Source organism: Mixophyes fleayi, chromosome 4, assembly GCF_038048845.1.
Source record: "Mixophyes fleayi isolate aMixFle1 chromosome 4, aMixFle1.hap1, whole genome shotgun sequence".
Lineage (NCBI taxonomy): Eukaryota > Metazoa > Chordata > Amphibia > Anura > Limnodynastidae > Mixophyes > Mixophyes fleayi.
Genome location: NC_134405.1, coordinates 57,165,526 through 57,189,865, shown reverse-complemented (window position 1 = coordinate 57,189,865; position 24,340 = coordinate 57,165,526). Strand labels below are relative to the sequence as shown.

Genomic DNA, 24,340 nt, shown 5'->3' with positions numbered 1-24,340 from the left:
GGTAACCTGAAACATTTCAGGGGCCACAATGTGGGGCCCTCTAACCTTCAAAAGAGCTGCAGATTATCAAAGAAAGGGACACCTATCTGTAACAACATAACAGGAGACATTTCAAACAAGTGTTACAAGCTATAACAAACAAATCTTATAATAAAGCAGGAAGGAGCTGGCAGCCTGCAGGTGAAGGCTCAGAGGATACCTCTTCAATCTGTCCATTACATACAGCAAATTTTTGATTGTTTGTAAAAGCTGCCATCTTGCCAAAACAGCCGCACAACATTATGCAACAGCCGCAAAATTAGTCACATGACATAACAACAGGTGAAAGCGCAAAACTGAATATAGTAATGTATTAAACTTTTATGTTACACTCACCTTTCCAAATCGGTGCTGGTGTTGCACGTAGAGTGGTCCCTGCTTCACTAAACCCGCCTCCATTGCCTACTTGTATCTACCTTCTTACCTAATAACAATCTGACCTCCTCCTACAGTAACGCCAGACGCTCTCTTCTTTTATTGCGCTTTCTCCTCTCCAACAGCAACCGTTTCTCCACTGCAAATGCTCTCTGCCCTCTTAGTTCTCTAATACAGAATGATACTTTAGACTCCCTCTACTTCTAAAACTACAACTAGTCATCATAAGTCATTGTCGCTTTACAAATTTCGCTACATACTTAATCACCAGAGCACTCTCCTCTCTCACCACTTCTGGTTGCAGTCAGTCGTGAGAGCATCTACTTCACAGTTCCCTGAACTCATAGGTGCTTTCATGCTTTCCTTCTCTTTCTAAAACTTTTTGCCCTCGTTCGACTTCACAGTGTCTGTCCCTTCGTTTCCCTCTCTCATTTCTCACTCTGCAGTTTTTCTCTTGCAGTCTCTTTTTTATGCAGTCTCTCTCCCGCTGTCTTCCTCTTCCTTGTAGTATTTTTTCTTCTGCAGGTCCTCTCTTTCTCTCAGTTCCCCCTCCCTTGAGAACGCTTCCGCTGTGAAACCTACCCTGTCACTGGGCATGAGTGTGTATCTGTGTGTGTCTATATACACACACACACAGACACACACGCACATATATATATATATATATATATATATATATATATAGATATATATATATATAGATATATATATATAGATACATATATGTTGTTGTGTTACAAGCATCTGTCTGTCTGCAGCATGTGCACCTGTTTTCATTGTGTGAATGCATGTCTGTTAGATACAACTGTGAATACTGCTCATCTGTTGTGCATGCTTCTTGCCAACAATGGACCGCTTTTATGACCTGTACCTGATGCACACAGAAAAATTCCTGTGCACCTGTTTGGTCCACACCGAGCATCGTCAAGGTACAGGCCTACCTTTCATCCACACTCTCAAAGTCCCCTCTGCAAACTAGAAGTATGGCGAGTTGTGCGGAGAGGCGGACTACTCTCAAGCATTCACACATACACTTCCAAACTCCTACCCCTCTTAAACTTCCACTTTCTCCTCTTGGTTTAGTCTAGTTTGTGGCTTAAATTAATGATGAGTAAATGTATATGGAGACTGCTTTTAGTACATGTGACAAATTTGTGTGCATAAAGCTTTTTATTACATGGCTCAGATTGCACCAAGAAATGCGCTTCTCTCTTGAAGTGTAAGCTTGCGAGCAGGGTTCTCTTACCTCTCTGTCTGTATGTATAACCCAGTATTGTCTTATTAATGTTTGTTCCCAATTGTAAAGCGCTACGGAATCTGATGGCGCTATATATATATATAAATGTTGATGATGAAGTGCAACATAGAGAAGCAAAACACGTCATATCACAGGTATAGGACAAGACCTAAATACTCTGATCTAGTGCAAAATTCAAGCCCTTTTGTGCGGTGGAAAAGGCCATGCAACCCACTCAGAGCAAGGAACGTTCTGTAGAATGAGTAAAACTAGCGTGCCTATTCCGTACTTAGCTAGGAAAGCCTTCACTCTGACCCTCTGCCTGGGCAAATCTCTGCTCCTCCACAAAAGCTGCTTTTTTGCTCCATAAACTCGTGCAGAAATCTAGGCACACTTCTAAGCGCACGGCAGGTCCAAAGTACTTCTATACTGAGCAGCGGCCCGATTGTGCTTCATAAATGAGCTCCGGTGTCTCAGCACTTGCTCATGAACTAAATGTGCATTGTTAATGAACGGTCTTCTTTCTGACATGATGTGCTTAGGCGTATTCAAATTTTACAGCTGTTTAGCCTGATTTCATTTAAAAAGCACACATTTGCCTCCCCTGCATCCTAAAATGGTATGGCCAAGATTACAGATTTAAGGACCTCAAATGATTTCCTCCTAGAGGAACCGATGTCTTCAGCAGAGCAGCGCTAAATACAAGACACCCCCATTGCACTTTTCACTCAACTCAGGAGAATTCATATTCTCAAACAGCTGACTGCTATGTAAAGCTGGGTACACACTACAGAGTTTTCCACCAACTTTTTATGCCGATCAATTTTACATCCGAACGATGGTCTGATCGCTTGGTCCATGGACTGCACACACACTAGCTTTGTTTTAGACAATAAAGGGAAGATCGTCCGACCCGTTAGCGACTTTTTACAGCCATGTTGTCGTGAGCAATAATTTTAATTTCGTACACACAGAAGCATCATTTGCGGGACATGTAACGATATACCAAAGACATTAGTATAAAGGGGCAGAGCTTTCACTATAGTTAACACCCAAAGCTGCATAAAAAGAGAAGGCAACACTGTCTCTTCATTCCCTAATAATAAAATCCCTTTGTATGTAATGGAATGCCACATTCTCTGCGGGCATCATCGCTGATTGGTCCACAGCAGAAAGGAACGCCCATGTCTGAGTGTATAAAATGACAGGAGCCTGTCTGGCGCCGAGGAGCGTGAGAAGGTGGCGAGTGAGGAGAAGGTGTCAGTGGGGGTTGCGGGTGAGGAGAAGGTGTCAGTGGGGGTTGCAGCTATGGAGACGGAGACTGAGTCAGAGATGGTGCTGGAAGGGCCAAAAAATTTTGAAAAAGTTAAGGTGGGGGATGGAGATGCCCAAGAAGAGCAAATAGCAAAGCCAATGAGCCCAAGAGAGGTGGAGATGATGTTAAAAGTACTGGACCAGTACAACTACGACATTAAAAAAGGTCAGTAGCACGTGTAGTGTACCTGTGTGAAGGACTTTATTTCATTCTAGTTTCACACAAAGCAATGTAAACACCTAATTTGTAACATAGATTTTTTTTTGTCAGAGCGAAGAATTAACGGTGAGAAGGCCTGTTTAGATACCACTGATACCACTAATGTAACACCTGTTATCAAACAAGAAAAAAATGATGTTGAATACCAAGATATAAAAGAAGTTATACACAAAGGTATTTCAGTGAACATGTTTAGACAACTAAATGCTTTGGTCACATACCTGTACCGTTATAATAACCAAAATGGCGCCTGTTTTCTAGAATATATGGAGGTTAAGCTGCTATTATTGCGATTGCACCACAGGGACCACAACACAAACTGATCTCGAGTAGTGTGTATGGTGAGTAAATAAGAGTATTTCTAGTGTTGAATATAAATTACAGATATAGAAGTTTAATGGTAAACATTTTTTTATTTCCTTGTTTCGTAGGTAAAGAAATCTAAGGGAATAAAAACCCAAGCGACATCAAGAAAAAAAATTAAAAACCTTGAGAAAAATGTTGTTTAAATGTGTACGCTGTTTGCAACTGATCTGCCACAAACCACTAGCACCTGTAAAGTGTAATATTATTTTTTTCACTTGTCATATTCTGCAATAAAAATTGTTGTACTTTTTTCCTGCAATAAAACTGTTGCATGAATACTGTGTGGTTTATTCTGGGTATTTTACAAATATTAGTTAATAAAGGTTAATATGACTTTATAAGTTTAATAGTTTATAAAGGTATACATTTATAAAGGGTAAATATGAATAGGTTCCCAACATAGATGCAAAGGGTAATAACACACATGCTTTATACAAGTGTAATGGTCTGCAGCCAGACAGTTGCAATACACATCTATACAAAACACAAGTCAGTGATGTGCGGATACCACACCACGTGGGACTGATACAGGCATCACAAATATACATACACATGCCGCCCAGGTCGAGGAAGTATCGGAGGATTGTCGTGGATCGGTCGGAAATTTATACACACTACACAACGGAAAGGAGATTGGAACGAAAATATTGAACGTACGACCAACCAAATGAGACGACAATCGTCCTTTTGGGCAGACTTTCGACCATCGTGTCACTACACACTCGAACGAGTGGTCGTATGTCGGCTGGTTGAGCCGATTATTGGACAAAAACCCTGTAGTGTGTACCCAGCTTCAGAGGTACAGGGGTAGGAGGATTGAATTTGCAAAATGTATATATCAGTAATAAACTATCATGTGGATAACTATATAAAGTGAAGTTACCCTTGATCTTACCCTTAAATTACAATATTACAGCACTATTTTAAACTTTCTTTGCAGTTGACTCCAATTAATAGTACGTTTAATTCTTGATGAGCCAGGGAGCCTTTAAATGCAATAAGGTATAGTTTTAGCATGTCCTGTATTTATGCTGTAACAAATAAAGTGAGCCATTATCAGAAAGTTCAGTGCTATTAAACAGTAACATACCCTGTAACTAGGGATGGTCACTGACCCCTGTGTTTTGGTTTTATGGTTTTGGATCTATATTGACTTTGTGTTTTGGTTTTGGCATACCGCCCTCACGTGTTTTGTTTTTAGGTCTGTGCTGTTGGGTTTTTTTTAAAAAAAAAATTGGTAAAAAATGATAAAATCACATAATTTGGCTCTTTTTTGTTCCTACATTATTATTAACCTCTATAACATTAATTTCCATTCAATTTTTGTCAAGTGACAAGAACACTGCTACCCTTCCTGTTTCTGTATGAGCAATGGCACTGGAGACTGGAGAGTGACAAGAACACTGCTACCCCTGTTTCTGTGCGAGCAATGGCACTGAGCAATGGCACTGGAGACTTGAGATTGACAAGAACACTGCTATCCCTGTTTCTGTGTGAGCAATGGAATGGTACTGAGCAATGGCACCGGAGACTGGAGAGTGACAAGAACACTGCTAACCCTGTTTCTGTGTGAGCAATGGTATCGGAGACTGGAGAGTGACAAGAACACTGCTACCCATTTCTGTGTGAGCAATGGTATTGAGCAATGTCACTGGAGAGTGGATAGTGACAAGAACACTGCTACCCCTGTTTCTGTGTGAGCAATGGTACTGAGCAATGTTACTGGAGAGTGACAAGAACACTGCTACCCATGTTTCTGTGTAAGCTGGATCTCATGGGAAGGGAGGTACTTATTGAATCCAACACCTGCGAGATCCGATGACATTTTGCCTCAATTCAGATCCAAGGAAGCGGGAAAGTACCGAGCCGGCTCGGCTCAGTACTCAGATTGGCGATGTTCGGGGGAGTTCAGTTTTCTGAAAACTGACCCTGAGCATCTGTACCTGTAACACTCAATTACTTTCATTATCAAATATTTTTGCTATTATCAAGCAAATGCCTACCACAGCCAATTCATTGGATGCCCGTGTCCATTTTGAATCACTAAATACACTGTTTATTAGCAATATTTGCATTATTGGGAGCAGCCTATTCAGGGTCGGACTGGGCCACCGGGGGGTCGGGCTATCCCCCGGTAGGCCCAGACACTGATCACTCCCCTCTTCGTTGGTGGGGGGAGCGGGTAACTTGAAAAAAAATTGGAAAAAAACCCCTCACGTGACCGCGGAGCTCCCCGACTCCTCTCTGCTCCGTTCGCACTGAATGTCGGCGTGACGTCATCACACTTTACGTTCAGTGAGAAGCTGCGCAGAGAGAAGTCGGCAAGAAGAGAGAAGACAGAAAACAGAAGAAGGGCGCAGTGTGATAATAAGGAGGCACAGTCTGGTGATGAAGGGGCACAGTAATGTGTGTGTGATGGCACAGCGGGCTTGTGGCAATGTAATGTGTATGTGGTAGGTAGTGGCTAACTAGTGGGTGCTATTTTGTTTGTGGGGTTATGGTGTGGCAATTTAATTTTATAGTGGGGACTATTAATTTAAGATGGGGTGGTTTGGGTGCTATTAATTGAATGCGGGGCTAAGTTTGAGGAGCATGAGGTCTATTTATTAAATGTGAATATGAATTATTTAATGGCAGTGACAGTTGCGTGAAATAGGTATATTTATCATATATAAATGCTGATAATTTATTGCTGGGGCTGTGTGGAGGGAGGGAAATATGCTTATTTATTAATTGGGAATACTATTACTTTAATGTTGGGGCTGGATGAAGGCCTACATTTTAATTGTGGGTCCTATTGTTTTAATACTGGGGCTGGTTAGAATTTTCTAAATGTACTCATTTTTTTTTCCAAATAGGGCCCCCAACATTCCAGGATCCAGACAAGCCGCAACTAAAGAAACCAGCAACCAGAAGTGGTGAAACTGACAAGAACAGGTAGGACAGTCTGTGAGACAATCCCGATTTTTGGTGACTGTTCTGCCCAATCTAAGGGGCAGGTCAAGACTGCATAATCTTTATATACACACTGCATTCTTTATATACTACACTATGGTGCTAGCTGTCCTTCGTGGGCTGACCACTCCCCCTCTAGTGTCGCCTCTTTGATGGCTGGCCACATCCCCTCTGGTGGGCCCCTAGCGTTGCAGTTCCCTGGTGGGCCCTTCATGCCCCAGTCTGACACTGAGCCCATTCTTAAATCATGCCCAGCTTTCACCCCCAGTGGTCTCCACAGACTGCATTGGACTGGTCCAGTCAATGAAGATGTCAAAAAACGAGATGGCATCAAGGTCTGAGGAGGACGTCCTTGGCCGTGACCAGGTCTCCTGAGAGTGTAGCTTTTGGTTGTGCAAGTCTGAGGCTCTGACCCATTCTCCCGCTCTGAAGATTTAGATCAGAAGGAATGGTGCCATGATGCGTTCCTTATCTAATTTTTAGTATATTGCCCACTACTTTAAATGGGAAGCATTTTGCCTCGTCTTGGTCATGTCCTAATATTCCATTCCATTTGAATTTTTATATTAATTAAACGGATGGTACAAATGAATGGTGTTGGTAAAGCAGTACCCTCAGGCGGTTTTACTTTTGTTAACATATGCATTTTTGTAATCTACCTAAAATGCTCATAAGGTTGTGCCAAGACATCTGCTTAAACAAACCTCAAAAACCCAAATAGTGGCATGCTACAATGTATGTGTATACAGGACAAATAGATGCAATTACACATAACTACATATGTGGCATGCCTCTTTTTTGTCAGTTCATATACAATCCCCACTTCATACCTGCCTACAGTGGCGTAACTACCGTGGGTGCAAAAGGGGGGCGCTTGAGACCCTGGAGGTGAGAGAAATCCGAGGGGTATCTGTGCATGCCTGACCGCACATAGTCAATAGAGGCTTCTCTCTGCTCTATGCAGAGCTAAGCGGGGGGCCAAGGAGGCTACAGCAGCACGGCGGGGCCCTACCCAAGTTTTGCTATAGGGCCCATCAATGCACTGCCTCTGCCCTTGCCTAGCAACAATTATTTCATCTAAAATTAGTAACCAATACAGTAAAACTACAGAACAGTTTACGTAAGTATTCAGATATTGCACAAGTCGTTTACAACAAAAGATGTATATATACAGTAACCCCATTAGCGTCACATCTGAGCATCTCTGCACACCTCATTCATGTTCAGTCAGATGTAGGACACGCTGGGTGGGGGTGAGGGAGGGGGGAGATGACTTCCACATTATCTAGCTGAGAACTCATTTCCGTTACACATATATATGTACACAGGCTATAAATAGACTGAGGAAATAGAACATTCAGAAATAGACGCATGCATAGATGAAGATGTATATAAAGACAGATGATTAATATTAGAGGAATGAAGATGTCTATATTATGTCACATCTTACCTTGGACACGAAAATGATAAATGAGGCCGGTGCATACGTTTTCTGCATGCATCCTGAGCTGTAATTGTTTATAGTTCATGTGGTTCTGCTTATAGCAGACTTGGCTACCTGTATCACCAGCTGCTTTGGAACTACAAACCCAAACATGATCTGCAAATTTAAACTTGTCTGATTGCCATATTGAAGGGACGATGTACATCAGAGCCGGACTAGGACTAAAAATCATCCCTGGCATTTGAAGCATACAGGCCCACCTCTGTTGATGAGCAGGAAAAACTGTGTACCGATGCGCAGAGGCGGCGCCGCCAAGGGCGTGGCCACATTATGTTGGGGCGTGGTCAACATGGGGCATTGAAAAATACATTATAATAAAACATTACATTTATCAGGCCTTCCCCATCCACATCACTCCACCCCCCCACCCCAGAAACACATTACAACACCCCAGTCAACTGCACTTATCTATGCTTCTGATACTGTTAACATCCATCAGGGTGGAAACTTCCTGTAGAGTCAGCAGGGAAGCTCTTAGTCTCACAAGATTACTAAACCTCATGAGACTTAGAGCTCCTCGGCTTGCTCTGCAGGCTGTGTCCTGTCCGGGGACTGGGAGCAACTATCAGATTCCTCCTGCTAACCAGAGCTGAATTAAGGCTCGGGGGGCCCTACGCACTTAAGACAGAGTCCTATGATGTTTTATGGTCATTAGACACATTTTCAACAAATACACAGGCAATACTGTGAGCACTACTGTTAGGTGCACACAGTTCTGCCTTTACAAGAAGTACAATGTGAAATAGTACATACCTCCCATCTGTCCTTGCAGTCAGACCAAATCCTGACTAAGCGGGACAGTCACCCACCAAATTCAGGACAGTTGGCAGACTGTCCTGCTCTCTCCTACCTGTCTTGTCATTGTCACCACTTGTGGCTGCTGGTGTTTGTGTCGGATCAGTTGCTGCTTGTCTGGATCCTGGAATGTTGGGGGCCCTATTTGAAAAAAAAATGGGTACATTAAATTTAGAAAACTCTAACCAGAACCACTGTTAAATCAATATAGCACCCATATTTTAAAATTAGACATCACTCCAGCCCCAACATTAAAATAATAGTATTCCCATTTAATAAATAACCCTATTTCCCTCCCTACATGCAGCCCCAGCAATAAATTAATAGTATTTACCTTTCATAAATATTCCTATTTCCCGCAACCATCACTATCATTAAATTCATAGTCACATTTAATAGAGACCTCATTATCCCCAAACTCACCCCCACATTCAATATCCCCAAAACCACCCCATCTTAAATTAATAGTCCCCACTATTAGATTGCCCCACCATTACCCCGTAAACAAAATAGCACCCATTAATTATCAACCATCTACCTCACACACACTACATTTCCAAAAGCTCCCTGTGCCATCACACACACATTACTGTGTCCCTTCATCATCACTACGCTGAGCCTCCTTATGATCACACTGTGCCCCTTCATCACAACCATGCTATGCCCCCTTATGATCGCACTGCACCCTCCATGCTGCTTTTCCCCCTTTTCATCACACTCTGCCATGCTGCTTTTGCCCCTCTTCACACTTTGCCATGATGGTTTTGCCCTTCATCACCGTGTGCCATGCTGCTCCCCCACTTCTTCATCCCCGTGCCTTTTATCTCCCCCCCTTTTTTCATCCCCATGTGCCTTTTATCTCCCCTATACTTTCTTCATCCTCCTGTGTCTTTTATCTCTCCCCCCTTTCTTCATCCCCCTGTGCCTTGTATCCCCCCCTTTCTTCATCCCCCTGTGCCTTGTATTTCTCCCCCCTTCTTCATCCCCCTGTGCCTTTTATCTCCCCCTCCCTTTCTTCATCCCTCTGTACCTTGTATCCCCCCCTTTCTTCATCCCCCTGTGCCTTGTATTTCTCCCCCCCTTCTTCATCCCCCTGTGCCTTTTATCTCCCCCTCCCTTTCTTCATCCCTCTGTACCTTTTATCCCCCCCCTTTCTTCATCCCTGTGCCTTTTATTCCCCCCCCTTTCTTCATCCCCGTTCCTTGCATCTCTCCCCTTCTTCATCCCCCTACCTTTATTCATCCCCTGTGCCATTTATCTCTTCCCCCCCTTTCTTCATCACACTGTGCCTTTTATCTCCCCCTCCCTTTATTCATCCCATGTGCCATTTATCTCTTTCCCCTCTTTCTTCATCACCCTGTGCCTTTTATCTCTCCCCCCTTCTTCATCACCCTGTGCCTTGTATCCCTCCCCCCCCCTTTCTTCATCCCCGTGTCTCTCTGTGTTCCTCCACTCTTTTACTCTGTGTTGCCTTCTTTCATCTTTCTTTTCTTCTCTTTTCTCTCTTCTTTCTTCTCTCTTCCATGCGCCACTTCTCACTGAATGTCATTCTGTGCAAACAGGAGGGGGGGGGGAGAGGGAGCGATCATGTGAGTATTTGTATACTCACATGATCGAGGCATCATCCCATTTGGTAGCCCCACCTGATTTACCCACAAAATTATGTAGCCTGGCCACTCCTACCACATTCCATCTTCAGACAAATCCTTTTCTTCAGGTGATCCTCCCCACTGCTAGTTAATGCATGCGCAGTACCTACGGTGCATGCGTCAATATCGGCACATGCATAGCCACACTGACGGCGCATGCGCAGTTACATAACAGAACCCCACTGTGTGTGCCGACTCAAGTCGTACACAGTGTGGAGAACCGCCAGGGGTGATGACATCATCACCCCTGGACGCACACAACATCCACGTGTGCGTGCTGAATCACCACCCACACATTGCTGCTGGGGAGGCTGTGAGTTTCCGGGTCTGGACTATAAAAGCCAGACCCGGAACTCCCCCTCTTCCTCTCTCTGCTTGCCCCTGGACAACGAGCACTGTCCTACACTACATTACACTAGGGACACACTAAACTACAGAAAATATATACTATATAGGGATACACTGCACTATAGGAAATACACTATACTACAGAAACCTACACTAAGCTACAGGAAAGGATTCTATACTACAGGAACGTTCTCTACATTGCAGATAAAGAATTGGATTCAGGATACAAGGATTTGATAAGTATCATTGATAATATATATATATATATATAAATATATATATATATATATATATATATATATATATATATATTCTATAAAGCGTGTTTTGTAATGTGGATTTAACTATTTATATACATATAACTGGGTAGCTATTGTCTGATATCTGTGATATTTAAATCAATATTATAAATACTAATTATTTTCAAGGATACATATGTAAAGCAGGGATAGTGTAAGGAATAACGGTGGTGAACCTAGGGTTAATGTTATATTGATACACTATGTTATGTTGACAGGCCCGGCGCTCCCATTAGGCAAGGTTAGGCACTTGCCTAGGGCGCCGGGCTCTGGAGGGCGCCACATAATTCTAAAATACTTTAAAACTGTGCGGCGACCGCTGACCATACCTGTCACGGCCGCCGCACAGCATTCAGATGGACGGGGAGGGGGGGAAGAGGCTACTTTGTCACCACCGCCGCCTCTCTGCTCCGTCTCCTCCCCTCCACTTACTAGTGTCAGTGAGTGGAGGGGAGGAGACGGAGCAGAGAGGCGGCGGTGGTGAGACAAGGTAAGGAGATGAGGGATGAGGGCGCCACTTTTTTAAAAATGCCTAGGGCGTAGTGGACCCTAGCACCGGCCCTGTATGTTGAACAACGTTATGACATATGTGTGAACTGTGAATGAAGCTTTTCTGTGTTAACAGTAAAATACTTTGATTTAAATACATACATATGTTGTGAGTATTGGTTATTTATAACAAATATATACTGTGGAGTACTGCTGAGATATAGTGGTTATTGGATAAATAATTCTGTAAAGCTTAAGTGTTATTTAGTGTGGTCAAAAGACTGAGTAAGGCAACAATGTGTAAGGAAAAGTGCATAAAACTGCGAGTTTTATAACGAGTGTATCTGACAACAAAATAAGAGGATAGCGTGCGCATGTGAGGCGCAACCACAAGTCCTTTTACAATGCATATTAAAATAAACAGTAGTGTATTTTCAAAATTTACATCATGTACATTACAAAAATGCTTAGCCTACTCTTCCATATTCGATACATAGTAAAGTACATACAGATAAAGCTCATGAGTCAGGAATCAAACTCATGACTCCATTGTTGGAAGGTGGATTGGCTAACCACTAAGGCAACGTTCATTTGGAAAGGTAAATAAATTCTAGAGACTAGAGTGAGAAGAACAACAATACAGCATGTGCAGCAGATGGAAGAGCTAGATAATAGTACTCTTCATTGTTAGCAAAAAATATATGCCAGCTCAAATCTGCACATGTACCTTCCTTATAGGGTTAGCCCTTCTGTCTCACAACACTGGCGGCATGCGTTCAATACCAAACATGGCCTTAGCATCTTTGTGCAGCTTGTGGGCCTGAATCATTAATGAAAGGAATACAATAGGAACTGTGCCCACACACAGGGCCGCTGAGAGGGGGGGGGGGGGGAGTGGGTACTAATTACCTGTGCCCGGGCATGTCAGGGGGCCCGGCACGGGCCCTCGCACCGACGATTTTTGTTTTGATTTTTTTTTGGTTGGTGGGGGGGATCAGGGTAGTTAAAAAAAAACAAAACCATACTCACGTGATTGCGGCGCCGGCGTCCCTCCTCTATGCTGCTCTGTGCTCCATTGCTCCAGACTGACTGAATGCCGGGTGTGACATCATTTCACACCCAGCATTCAGTCAGTCTGGAGCAATGGATCACAGAGCAGCAGAGAAGACAAGAAAGAAGAGAGAAGTAAAGGTAAGTGAAGGGAGGAAAACGGGGGGGGTTAAAAAAAACGGGGGGGGAGGGGGCGCAGCATGACACAGAGGGGTTAAAGAAAGGAGGGACAATAGCAGCATGAGCAAGAACAAAAGGAAGAAAAAGGAAAGAAATGGATTGCTAGAGCACTCCTAATCCAATCTAAGATTTGGTCCAAACATAGCATTTTTGTCCTTGCCTATGTTAATAAGGGAAAGAGCACCCCCTCATTTGAAACAATGATCTGATTTTTAGATGGGGTATATCCTGACTCTGTGCGGATTACTCCCCTCCTTTCTTGACAATAGCAGCATGGCACAGAGGGGTTAAAGAAAGAAGGGACAATAGCAGCATGACACAGAGGGGTTAAAGAAAGGAGGGACAATAGCAGCATGACACAGAGGGGTTAAAAAACGAGGGACAAGCAGCATGGCACAGAGGGGTTAAAGAAAAGAGGGACAAGACAAGCAGCATGGCACAGGGGGTTAAAGAAAGGAGGGACAAGCAGCATGGCACAGGGGGTTAAAGAAAGGAGGGACAAGCAGCATGGTACAGGGGGGTTAAAGAAAAGAGGGACAAGCAGCATGGCACAGGGGGTTAAAAAAAAGAGGGACAAGCAGCATGGCACAGGGGGTTAAAAAAAAGAGGGATAAGCAGCATGGCACAGGGGGTTAAAGAAAGGTGCAAAGGCAGCATGGAGGGCGTGTGTGATCATAAGGGGGCATTGCGTGGTGATGATAAAGGGGCACAGTAATGTGTGTGTGATGGCACGGAGCTTTTGGCAATGTAGTGTTGTGTGAGGTAGATGGTGGCTAATTAATGGCTGCTATTTTGTTTGCGGGGTAATGGGAATACTATTTTAATGTTGGGGCTGGAGGAAGCCTAATTATTAATCATGGATGTTATTGATTTAACGGTGGGGCTGGCTGTAATTTTCTAAATGTAGCCATTTTTTTTCCAAATAGGTCCTCCAACATTCCAGGATCCGGACAAGCCGCAACTAAAGAAACCAGCAGCCACATGTGGTAAAATTGAGAAGAACAGGTAGGACAGAGCAGCATAGTGTGTGAAATGTTGTGATTCTAGTAGGGACAATGGCAATGTTTGGTGAGCCCAGTAGGCGCAGGCCAAGACTGAACTCTTTCTGTACACACTGCATTCTTCCTATACTACACAAGGGTGCTAGATGTCCTGAAAGTCAGGAGTGCTTGGACAAATGTCACGCTCCAGGGAATTCAGGACCTAGTGATTTTATTGTGCTAGCCACGCCCCAATGGCGCATTGCCACGCCCCCAATTGTGTGACCATACCCATGAAAATAACCTAAAAGGAAGAACATAACTAGATACTTACAAGCTGCAAAAGGCAACTCCTCCATGTCTTGATCCTTCGGCCTGAAATGAAACTTGCCAATCCTCCTTGATTACTGAATATTTTTCAGGTTAGGTAGACATGTCCCAGCTAAGGCCTGGTAGTATATAAAGGAAAGCCTTTAGTTTGGTCTATTTTAAAAAAAACCTCTACCAATCAAGTTTCATCATTATTTTGCTAAGTGGTAAGGCTCTAAACGTCACATATGATAATCTCAGTAGGGCAGAGGCAGCCCTTACAACCCAATTTCAATATTGCAAAATCCAAAGGTACACTTTTGTTTAAGTCCAAACTATCTGGTGTTTGCATTTGTATACATTTATAAAAATGAAACAGGCCTTTACTTTCATCACAATAGAATTGTTTTTTAGGATGTCAGAAATTTCAAAAAGTGTAATATAAACCATATTTGAAAAAATGTTTACCTTGCAAATCAATGTTGAACCAGAAGTGTCCTGCCTTCGCAATGTTAGGAACCCCTCCAGCCAGTACAGCAAAACCTGGAGTTTGCTCTGAAAGTCTGGTGTTCACTGTTGCCCCTAGTGGTGGGGACAAACTTGGCTGCAGACAGACAGAGGGTCGTGAGATGTGCACTGGCTGGGGAGAACCCAGGAACAGAGTTACTGAGGCCGTAGAGAAGAAAGTGTAGGCGGGAGTCAGGTGAGACACCGAGTGGATGGTGTCAAGACTGATAAATAACTCGTGGCCACTGGCATAAATACAGGAACAGCTGATAGAGAATTCCCCTGATACACAGCAACTTCTGTACCTGTGCATGTCCAGAAAGGAATGGAACTTGCAGTGATAGGTAAAGATTAAGAAACTGAATGTAGGCAGTTGCCAAGGGTAACTACAACCCACAGTGCCGATGAGAGTCCGGAGATTTTAGGGAAACAGTTCTTAGGTGGTTGGGGTAACTGCAACCCACAGTAGCGGTGAAAGTCCGGAAATTTAGGGGAAACAATTCTTAGGCAGTTACCAGGGGTAACTACAACCCACAGTACCGGTGAGAGTCCGGAGATTGAGGAAAACAGTTCTTAGGCGGTTGCCAGGGGTAACTGCAACCCACAGTACCGATGAGAGTCCGGAGATTTAGGGGAAACAGTTCTTAGGCAGTTGCCAGGGTTTAACTAAAACTCACAGTACCAGTGGGAGTCCAAAGATTTGAGAAAAACAGTTCTTAGGCAGTTGCCAGGGGTAACTGCAACCCACAGTAGCGGTGAAAGTCCGGAAATTTAGGGGAAACAGTTCTTAGGCAGTTACCAGGGGTAACTACAGCCCACAGTACCGGTGAAAATCCGGAGATTTGAAGAAGATTGTAGAAATCTGAGCGCAGAGATGCTGCAGGGGCTGTGTCTCCGTATAAGGTTAGGATGAGCAGAGGAGCTGCAGATCACGCCGGAGCCATGCCTGGGAGCACGGCTTTACCGGGGTCCAGGAGATAGTTGACTGGAACTGGTGAGTAGATAGTAGAATAGTCAGGAACAAAATCAGGTCTGGTACATGGGATATCAACACAGGAGAAGAGTCAAAGCAGAGCAGAGTCAGTACACAGGGAAATCCAATGAAGAGTAGACAGGAACGGAAACGGTCTGGTACACGGGGATACACTAAACTGGCAGGAAACAACAGGAACAGGTAACAGGAAAACCTCAAGGGAGCAGAACACTATGGTAAAAGTATTACCGGCAATCCTGCAATGGATTAGCCGGCTATTTAATGAGAGCAGAACCAATAGGCTGCAAGTGATAATGAGGAGCCAGGTGAGTGAGTTCAGAGAAACAGGCTGGCCAGGTGAGGCATTACATAGAAATGACAGCATGAATGAGGGCAGATTCTGACAGAAAACAGACCTAACTGACTCTATCTAAGACCTATCTAATCTATCTAGCTAATCTATCTGCCTATCTAATCTACCTAAGCTATCTATCTAATCTATCTAAGAACTAAACTAACTACCTATCTAAACACCCAAGTGGCTATCTAATACCTACCAATCTACCTACCTACCTATCCCTAACTAACTATCTATCTACCTATCTCTAACTATCTACCTATATATCTATCTAGTATTAGATATTAGATTGAAAAGCTTCATAACACCCCCCCCCCCCCAAAAAAAAGTGGGTTACAATTTATAAGACAAACAAAAAACACATTAGAATGCACATTACAAATGAAAATAGAGATGTACTGTTATTGTGTAACATAAAATATCTTGCAAACATTTAAAGTGTCTATAAAAGAGTAAACTAAAATAGAACTCTCAATACAAATAAAAGACCACTATATAAATCCACAGCAGAAAAACACACTATAGAGTCCTAACCAAATTCAATTGTGCATTAAGTAGTCTTTTATAGTGGATTGGAATGAGACAAGTATATGCAGGTGTATAGGCCCACTGAGGTATCAGTTGACGAGATCTGATGCTGGGTCTACGCAACGCTGGTTTACGGAAATTTGTTGTTATCTTTTATACTGATTAAAACATGTTTGTGTTTTTCATTGCAAATTAATCTGATATGCATTAGCATAGACTTTATTTTCATTTTTAGAAAACAAAACATGATCCTTTATGTCTGTTACTAAGAAGGTGTGTGCAATTGTTCATTTAATTATGGTCATTAACACTTTAGGATGCCACTAGTGCCTGTGTTGTGTTATATGTTTGTTTTAATCTGAAGTGTGCCTTACTGGTTAGAGAAATGAGCTGGCAACAGCAGGGGTATGAGTTCGAATCCAGAATCATGCCTGCATCTGTGTGGACTTTGTATATCCCCATGTTTCTGTGGATTTACTCCAATGTATCACTTATAAAAGAGTACGCTAGTATATGGTTATAGAGTATCGTACATATTTATTATTGCAAATTATTAGCTGTTACATCCGCATCCATGTTTATTTACATTTAGAAATTTCCTATGACACATTATTCGTGATGGAGAACAAGAGAATGTATGTGTGTAATTCTATTTTGTTTATCCTTAAACCTTCATGGCAGTAATGCATGTGTTGTGTTGGGAATTTCCATATCCAAAAATTTAAACTGTGCATACATCAAGGATTTAGGGCTTCAATATTTCTGTTTAGAATTGATAATAATAATATAATTGATTGCTTGTTACATTGATTAAAATTATTAAAGTAAAACTGTTTGTTATGAAAGATGTTGATGCTCAGCTTTTCCTTCTAGTCTATTTCGTGCACAAAATGCTTCCACTTGCACGTTGCCATAGTGGTTAGACAATCCACCTTTCAACAGTGGAAACCGGAGTTCAAATCCTCACCAATGCCCTTATCTCCCTAGTTTATATATCCTTCCCATGTTTGTGTGGATTTCCTATGTGTCCCTTATGTAAGCACACGTTTGGTTTAAGTTCGCACAAATTATCCGTACAATTTTCATAAATTAAGCTGTTATGCTTTTATATTATCACTAGCGTATTGTTAGCTGTTTTTAACAAATATCAGCAACTAACTGTTGACACATCAGCCACTTTACAGTGTGATTTATTACAATTGTGGTTATAATTAAAAAGAGGTTGCATTTAAAAAAAATGTATACAGTGTTTAATGTTTGAGATAAATATAAAATACATTTAAAAAAAATAAATAACATTTTTTAAGGTGAAGTGTATTAAGATGTATGTTGTGCATATTTAGTTGTGAGTGTTTTAAACAAACAATGCATTTAGAACAGTTTATTGTTGTTACTCAGCGCTGCTGTTGTAGCTGCTTTGGATTTAAACATGACCCTGAGCTTCCTTAAGTTTAAGCAAGGAGTTAAGATAAAACTCACAGCTTTTCTTCTTAACTATGCGACGTATATGGAGGGAACGCCTACTCTTCTTAAGTCAGTACAAATATCGCCTACTCTTCTTAACTTATTTCAGATCTCCGCCCATTCCCAAACCTTTTTTTCTTAAGTGGTCAGAAAACTTCTTAAGTGCAGTTAAGAAGGATTTTCATCTTAACTTAAGAAAATCTTACAAATTTTCCTTCTTATCTCCCTTTTCTGGTAATGCGCAAACAAGACTTTCGTATTATCCGCAAAAAAAGGGTAGATCCGATCGCTAATGAATAAGGCCCATTGAGGGTAATAATAATGTAGGAACAAAAAAAGATTTCAGAAAAAGGGATTTTATAAAAAAAGAAAAAAAAACACGCGAGGGCGGTTTTGCCAAAACCAAAACCAAGACACGAAGTTAATCCAAATCCAAAACCAAAACATGGGGGTCAGTGAACATCTCTAATAATAATTATCAAGTACACATACACATAGTGTTAAGTATGATTGAGATTTAACGCATCAGTCGATACCTACAAGATTTTTCCCATTGTTGGATATAAGTTATTGATCGAGCAAAAACACTCTTACACTGCAAATGTGAATATTTCTTCTGGCACGCATATTCATATTCAAAATGTTCACATATTATGGTTTAAAAATGTATTATACCATATTGTTTTTATTTTGTGGCATTTCAGCCCCTTGAAGACCAAGGGATAAATGTATCAAGCTACAAGTTTCCAGCGAGTTTGAAAAGTGGAGATGTTGCCTATAACAACCAATCAGACTCTAGTTATCATTTATTTAGTACATTCTACAAAATGAAAGCTAGAATCTGACTGGTTGCTATAGGCAGAATCTCCACTTTTCAAACCCGCTGGAAACTTGCAGCTTGAAACATTTACCCCCTAGGGGTATATTTATTAAACTGCGGTTTTGAAAAAGTGAAGATGTTGCCTATAGCAACCAATCAGATTCTAGCTATCATTATTTAGTACATTCTACAAAATGACAGCTAAAATATGATTAGTTACTATAGGCAACACTTTTTCAAACCTGCAGGGTAGTAAATATACCCTCTAGTCTCTTACACAGATGTATTCCTAAAAAGTTGAAGAAGATGACTACATTCTGTTTCCCATATATTAGTAAGTTAAGTTCTTTTTCATTTTCCTTTGGTATGTGGCAATTTATTACACTATACATAACTAATTTTGGCAATTTTGTTTTTTTGTTTACAGTATCAAGGTTCTCGGAATACACTGAAGTGAGTTCTGTGCGCAGGAGAACAGGACTGGCTGCTGTGAGCTGTCACTTTTTTTGACCAACGAAGAAGTCTGCATCATTTTATTAATAATATTCAAACTGTATTATATGTTTGGACTTTTAACAAGTGGATGATCACTCCCATTAATAAGCATTCTTTAATGCTCTAAGACAGTCAAAACATTGACATAAAGATTGTTTAAACTGTAATAACCTATATTTGATCTTATGGCATTGTTTTGCAGAGAAAGGAAAACATGCTTTATCTTATATAACTGATAAAACTATAGCAGCTGTTACGTCAATACGAGTCTATTCATATTGTTTCAGGATCTACAATCGCTATTTCAGGTCTTTGTTTGTTTATACTATTCCAATTGTATTACTCTGTTTGATTACAATTGCACAGTGCTGCGGACTATGTTGGCGTGGCTAAGTTGACAAGATGGAGTTACCATGCCCTCCTCTCAGACTTGCCGGCTAACTTCCCCTCCGGGCAAGTCAGGGAAATTCATCCACATGCATTTAAGTGGCTGGTATCAGCCTGTCAATTAGACCTGGCCTGGAGGGGGTTTCTGGATAACAGAAAACCTACCCCAAATTTGCGCTTGGTGTGTGCGGGTCTTTATCATACTTGCCTACTCTCCCAGAATTTCCGGAAGGGTCACGAATTTCGGGGAGTCCTCCCGCCGGACTCCCGGAAGAGCAGGCATTCTCCCAGAGGTGATAGAGGTGGGGCTTACTGACGCAATTTTGCCTCATCAAGCCACGTCCTCTGCTTTAAAATGGTGGGAGTTTTAGCATTTCTTAACAGGGGGCTGGCTACGCCCCCTCCTACCCCGTCACATGACCTCTGCTCCAGGATCTGCCAGAGCAGAGGTTTAAAAGGTTGGCAAGTATGGTCTTTATTTAGAAGAAAGTTTTTTTTTCTATTTTGTATGCTTTTTTATTTACATTTTTCCTACAGGTTCAAGTGGGCCCTGGATGTCAAGGAATGCTGGCACTTGAAAGTCATCAAGTGCCAGTATGCCAGGCAGTCATGGGTATGCTGAATCTTGCAGTACTGCATGCACCAGTATGCTCAATCACATAAAAAGGGGCCAGGGCATGCTAGGACCTATAGTGCACCATTTAATTAAATTAACCGACACTCACTACCTAGGTTTGTGGGAATAGTACTAGTGCTATCAGCATTTGTCCTAGGAGGGGGCTACATTTTTTTGCATTCTAGGGAATTCAGCCCCAGACTGACCGGCCTAGGGCTGGTTACTACTATGGCATGCAGACCCCATGCTGCAGGTTTTCCGGCTATAGTGCCATCAGCCCAATTTCATGGGGGACGAAAAGCGTGGAGTCCATGCTTTCCTCCCACCTTCCCCTTGATTTTGCTAATACCAGTTTGAGGCCAAAGTCAAAGGCTCTGCTTATTCATGCCTCCCCTCAGGATACCCAAATCCTCAACTTCAAGTGGCAAAAACAAATAAAAAAAATACTTGGGGTCTTCTTGACGTTACACTACGATTTACTGTTTCAACTTCTTTCAGAATTACAACCTGATCTGGCCTCTTGGAGCCGCCTGATTATTTTCTGCTGGAACAAGTCCAAAAAGCTCTCTCCTATTTTATTTAGAATAACAGACCTCCAAGTATATTTGCCAACATTCTGAAGAAACCTATACCTGGAGGTGGAAGGGGACTCCCTGACATAAAGTGATATTACTTAACAGAGCATTTCTCTCAAGTAGCTGCATCATACTCTCCACTAGGATCAAACTCCTGGCTGGACAACAAGTTTAAATCCTTAAACTATCCAGACCTAACCCCCTTCTGGGGACTGTACTAAAAACACAGACCTCCCACTTACAAATTACTTCCAAAGCTAAAATTATCTGTACAAATTTGGGGCTTGTACTCTTCAAAGCTGAGTATCAACTCTCTTATCTCCCCTGACTCCTATCTGGGTCAACACATATTTCCCGGAACTTCCATGGTCCAGTTACAGTGTTGGATTCAAGCAAATCTTAAATTTCCCACTGACTTTTGCAAACGAGGACATTAGCTGCCAGTACTTGGTATTTGAATTCTGCTCATGGGTCTACCTTCTTAAAGTGCACTGGTAAAGAGATCTGTATTGTGTGGCGTTCATGAGGAAGCTCTCTAAAGAGCCTAATCATTGAGGGTTTGTAATGTTTGCACATTTTCAAAACAGGACCACAACTTTCCAGAAGACAGCTAAGCGACAACAAAGCTGCAAGAACAAACAAGAAAGAACAGCAAGAACAGGTAAGAGAATCTGTCTAAATTTGTTTGCTGGAAAATACTCCTGAATTTTCTTTTAATGATTTTAGGGAGAGGGCGCTATGGGTGTATTAGCCTAGGGCACCCACAACTCTTAATCAGGCCCTGCTCCTGAGGGTACACACCTGATCAGCATGGCTTCCAAAAAGATAGAAAACTTAACTAAAACCAATGACCTATTAATCTCCAGACCCTTGAATCTATACAGATACTTGACCTCTTTCCTCCTGTCCACCTAAGCGTTAGGAATCAGGAAGTGTGAGGACAAATGTATCCTGTTCTTATTTCTTTTCTTCTAGTAATCTGATCATATATAACTCATGCTTATTTTTAGTTTAATGGACACTATGGGCCTCATGTAGGGTTGGACCTACATCTGTTTTATTTGCATAAAATGCAAATTTTCTTAAGGTGTATGTGCACAAAACATGCATATGCATACTGCTTTATGCAGACTTAGTGGCATCTTACATTTGCAACTACTTACGACTGGAGAGGGAAGGGGCCGATAAAAGGTAGACATTGACGCATACGCACCTGTCAGGAGACATATCTCTTGCAAATGCTGCAACAAGACGCAATGACGATGATGGAGATCAGCAGCACTAACCACTTCTTATTGGATGTTTGTGGATTCACCTGTCCAGCTGATAGTTTTTAATTCATTTGTGAGGCTGCTATAATAAATGAAGCTGCAGCTGTCTATTCGCATTACTTAATTTCTATTTCCATTTTAATGATTTTTAAAGGGGAAAATAATAGGCATTTTCATTTCAATTAATTTACAAATTTACATATGTCTTTGTATTTAATTACATTTTACATGGTAAATGTGATTTTCCCATTTATTAATAACACTGTCCAGACACAATTCTCTATTGTGTAATTGGCACTTCATTACATTATCATATTGTGTAGAAATAAGGTAATGTGACTTGCACATTTGCTACTAACTACCTTCTTCCCATTGAATTACGTTGGACCAAGAAAGAATGAAGATGTTAGAAATGTATTATTGGTGCAGTATTTTTTTACGGTGACTATTACTTTCCACTGTGTTTTTGTTTAGAGGTTTATAATGAAAAAAAGAGTTATCATACACTTGGGGCCACACTGAAATCAACGGATTTAGTGATAGCATATATGAGCATACTGGGTTAATATTAACTGTTTTTCATTGCCAGTTTAGGGGGTTCAAAATCACTTAGGCAATACACAAAATAGGCTCCAATATACCAAATGATGTACTCAGGATTATACACTTCTAGAAACCAGTACCGAAGGGTTCACTGCACAAGTCTAATAAACAACCCTAGCCTCATGGGGTTATATTCAATGTATCTTTTGGAACAATGATCCAGCTGCCAAGCCACAAATTCACTTCTCTACCTGCAAGGTAGTGGCCGAGTCTAATGTCTTCCAGCTTTTTGCAGGTGTTCAAAGTGACAAGGTCTGCGGAGACTTAGTAGATCTGATTCACCAAATAACTCCTAGTTAATACTGTCCCAAAGAGAAGACTAATTTGGCGTGGCAATGCCACCTTTTATTCTCAGCCTGGTTCCCACAGTGGATTGGCTTCAGTCTGGCAGACGTTAGATAATCCAGCTGTTCTGAAAATATTACTGCTCATCAGAGAAGCTGTCAGTTAGCCTCCTTAGATAACAGCAGATGCCCTGTTGTGAACAGCCTGGGGAAGTTTCGCTGAACCTGAACAATGGGTACCAACTGAACCATAATCACATTAAACCCTGGGCATCCTTAGACATGCTCCTATGTAGGCTTTATGGTGATTTGTTGTTCGGGGCCTACCAGCACAACATGGGTGACTGATCCCAACAATGTCTTGGGGTGCCAAAGGTTGTTAGTAGCAAATGCACAAGTCTATGACCTCCATTGATGGTAGCTTGTTTAGAGGACATGTTAGGGAAGCTAGCGGTACATAGAGAGGATGCCAAGTGGGTTTAACCTTTATTTTGCACTGTGCTTGGCATCCTACTCGCTCTCCACAATATATCCTTCAGTTTCTTCTCACTCCTTACACTAATCACTGGAAACCCTGGATATTCTGTGGCATGGAGTTGTAGATGTTTTCTTTTTTTACACTTATTTATATGTTGATTATCTTGCGCTCCCAACCTACATGGCAATAGATTTATCAAATTTCTCCATGCAGACCTCCAGTCTATCTGATACACTTCAATGCCCCATATATAAGCAGTGCTCACTTTTTTTTTTAGCTTGGAGCACAAGTGCCAGAGTTTCATTGTGTTAGCAAATATTCCACATAACAATGTGGAGTAATTAATGCATAGTTATGTGCCTACCCTGAGCAGGAGAGAGAATCTGAGACCTATTGGATCAGAGGAGGACAGGTGTAGTGTAAATCAGAATCTAGATTAGTGCATATCTTAAATTTACAGCCCCTTACGCCTTGTGAGACAAGTGACACCAGCAGCCTCACTATTTACCTGCTTCTGATTGGCTAAAGAAGATTTCCATTGGCGGAAAGAACAAATGTGGAGATCTTTATATTTAATTACATTTTATATGGAAATTGCAATGTTCACATTTATGAATAGCACTAGATATTATTCTTTTTTGCGTACATGACAATTCCTATTATATTGTATATAAATATGGTAATGTGGCTTTTGTATCTAGCATTAATGCTGTCAAACCGCATCTCTACGCTATTGTGGGAAGTAAGTATACTGGTGCAGAAATAATGCTGTATTTTGAGTTGGAAGTATCTTGAGATATGGGACACTCAACATACATACGCAAGTTCACAAGTCTTTCATAGAATTTTTAAGTGTATGTTTGGAACGCAAC

The 24,340-nt window shown here is 41.7% G+C and overlaps 1 protein-coding gene and 1 long non-coding RNA gene across 3 annotated transcripts in view; one reads left to right on the top strand and one right to left on the bottom strand.

The window, feature by feature from the left end:
• DOK2 (docking protein 2) overlaps positions 1-951 on the bottom strand; it is a 28,993-nt gene extending 28,042 nt beyond the window's left edge. Inside the window, exon 1 of the mRNA XM_075207162.1 lies at positions 376-951. Coding sequence (XP_075063263.1) covers positions 376-438 — 63 coding nt within the window. The 5' untranslated portion in view covers positions 439-951. The remainder of the gene's footprint in view (positions 1-375) is intronic.
• A 230-nt stretch (positions 952-1,181) lies between these two features.
• LOC142149862 (uncharacterized) lies at positions 1,182-3,678 on the top strand. 2 transcript variants are annotated; one of them, XR_012690893.1, is made up of 4 exons: positions 1,182-2,908; positions 2,939-3,131; positions 3,237-3,526; positions 3,617-3,678. It is a non-coding gene; the product is annotated as an uncharacterized LOC142149862 (long non-coding RNA). The 2 variants fall into 2 exon arrangements; XR_012690892.1 differs by having other exon boundaries at positions 1,182-3,131.
• Positions 3,679-24,340: the final 20,662 nt, after the last annotated feature.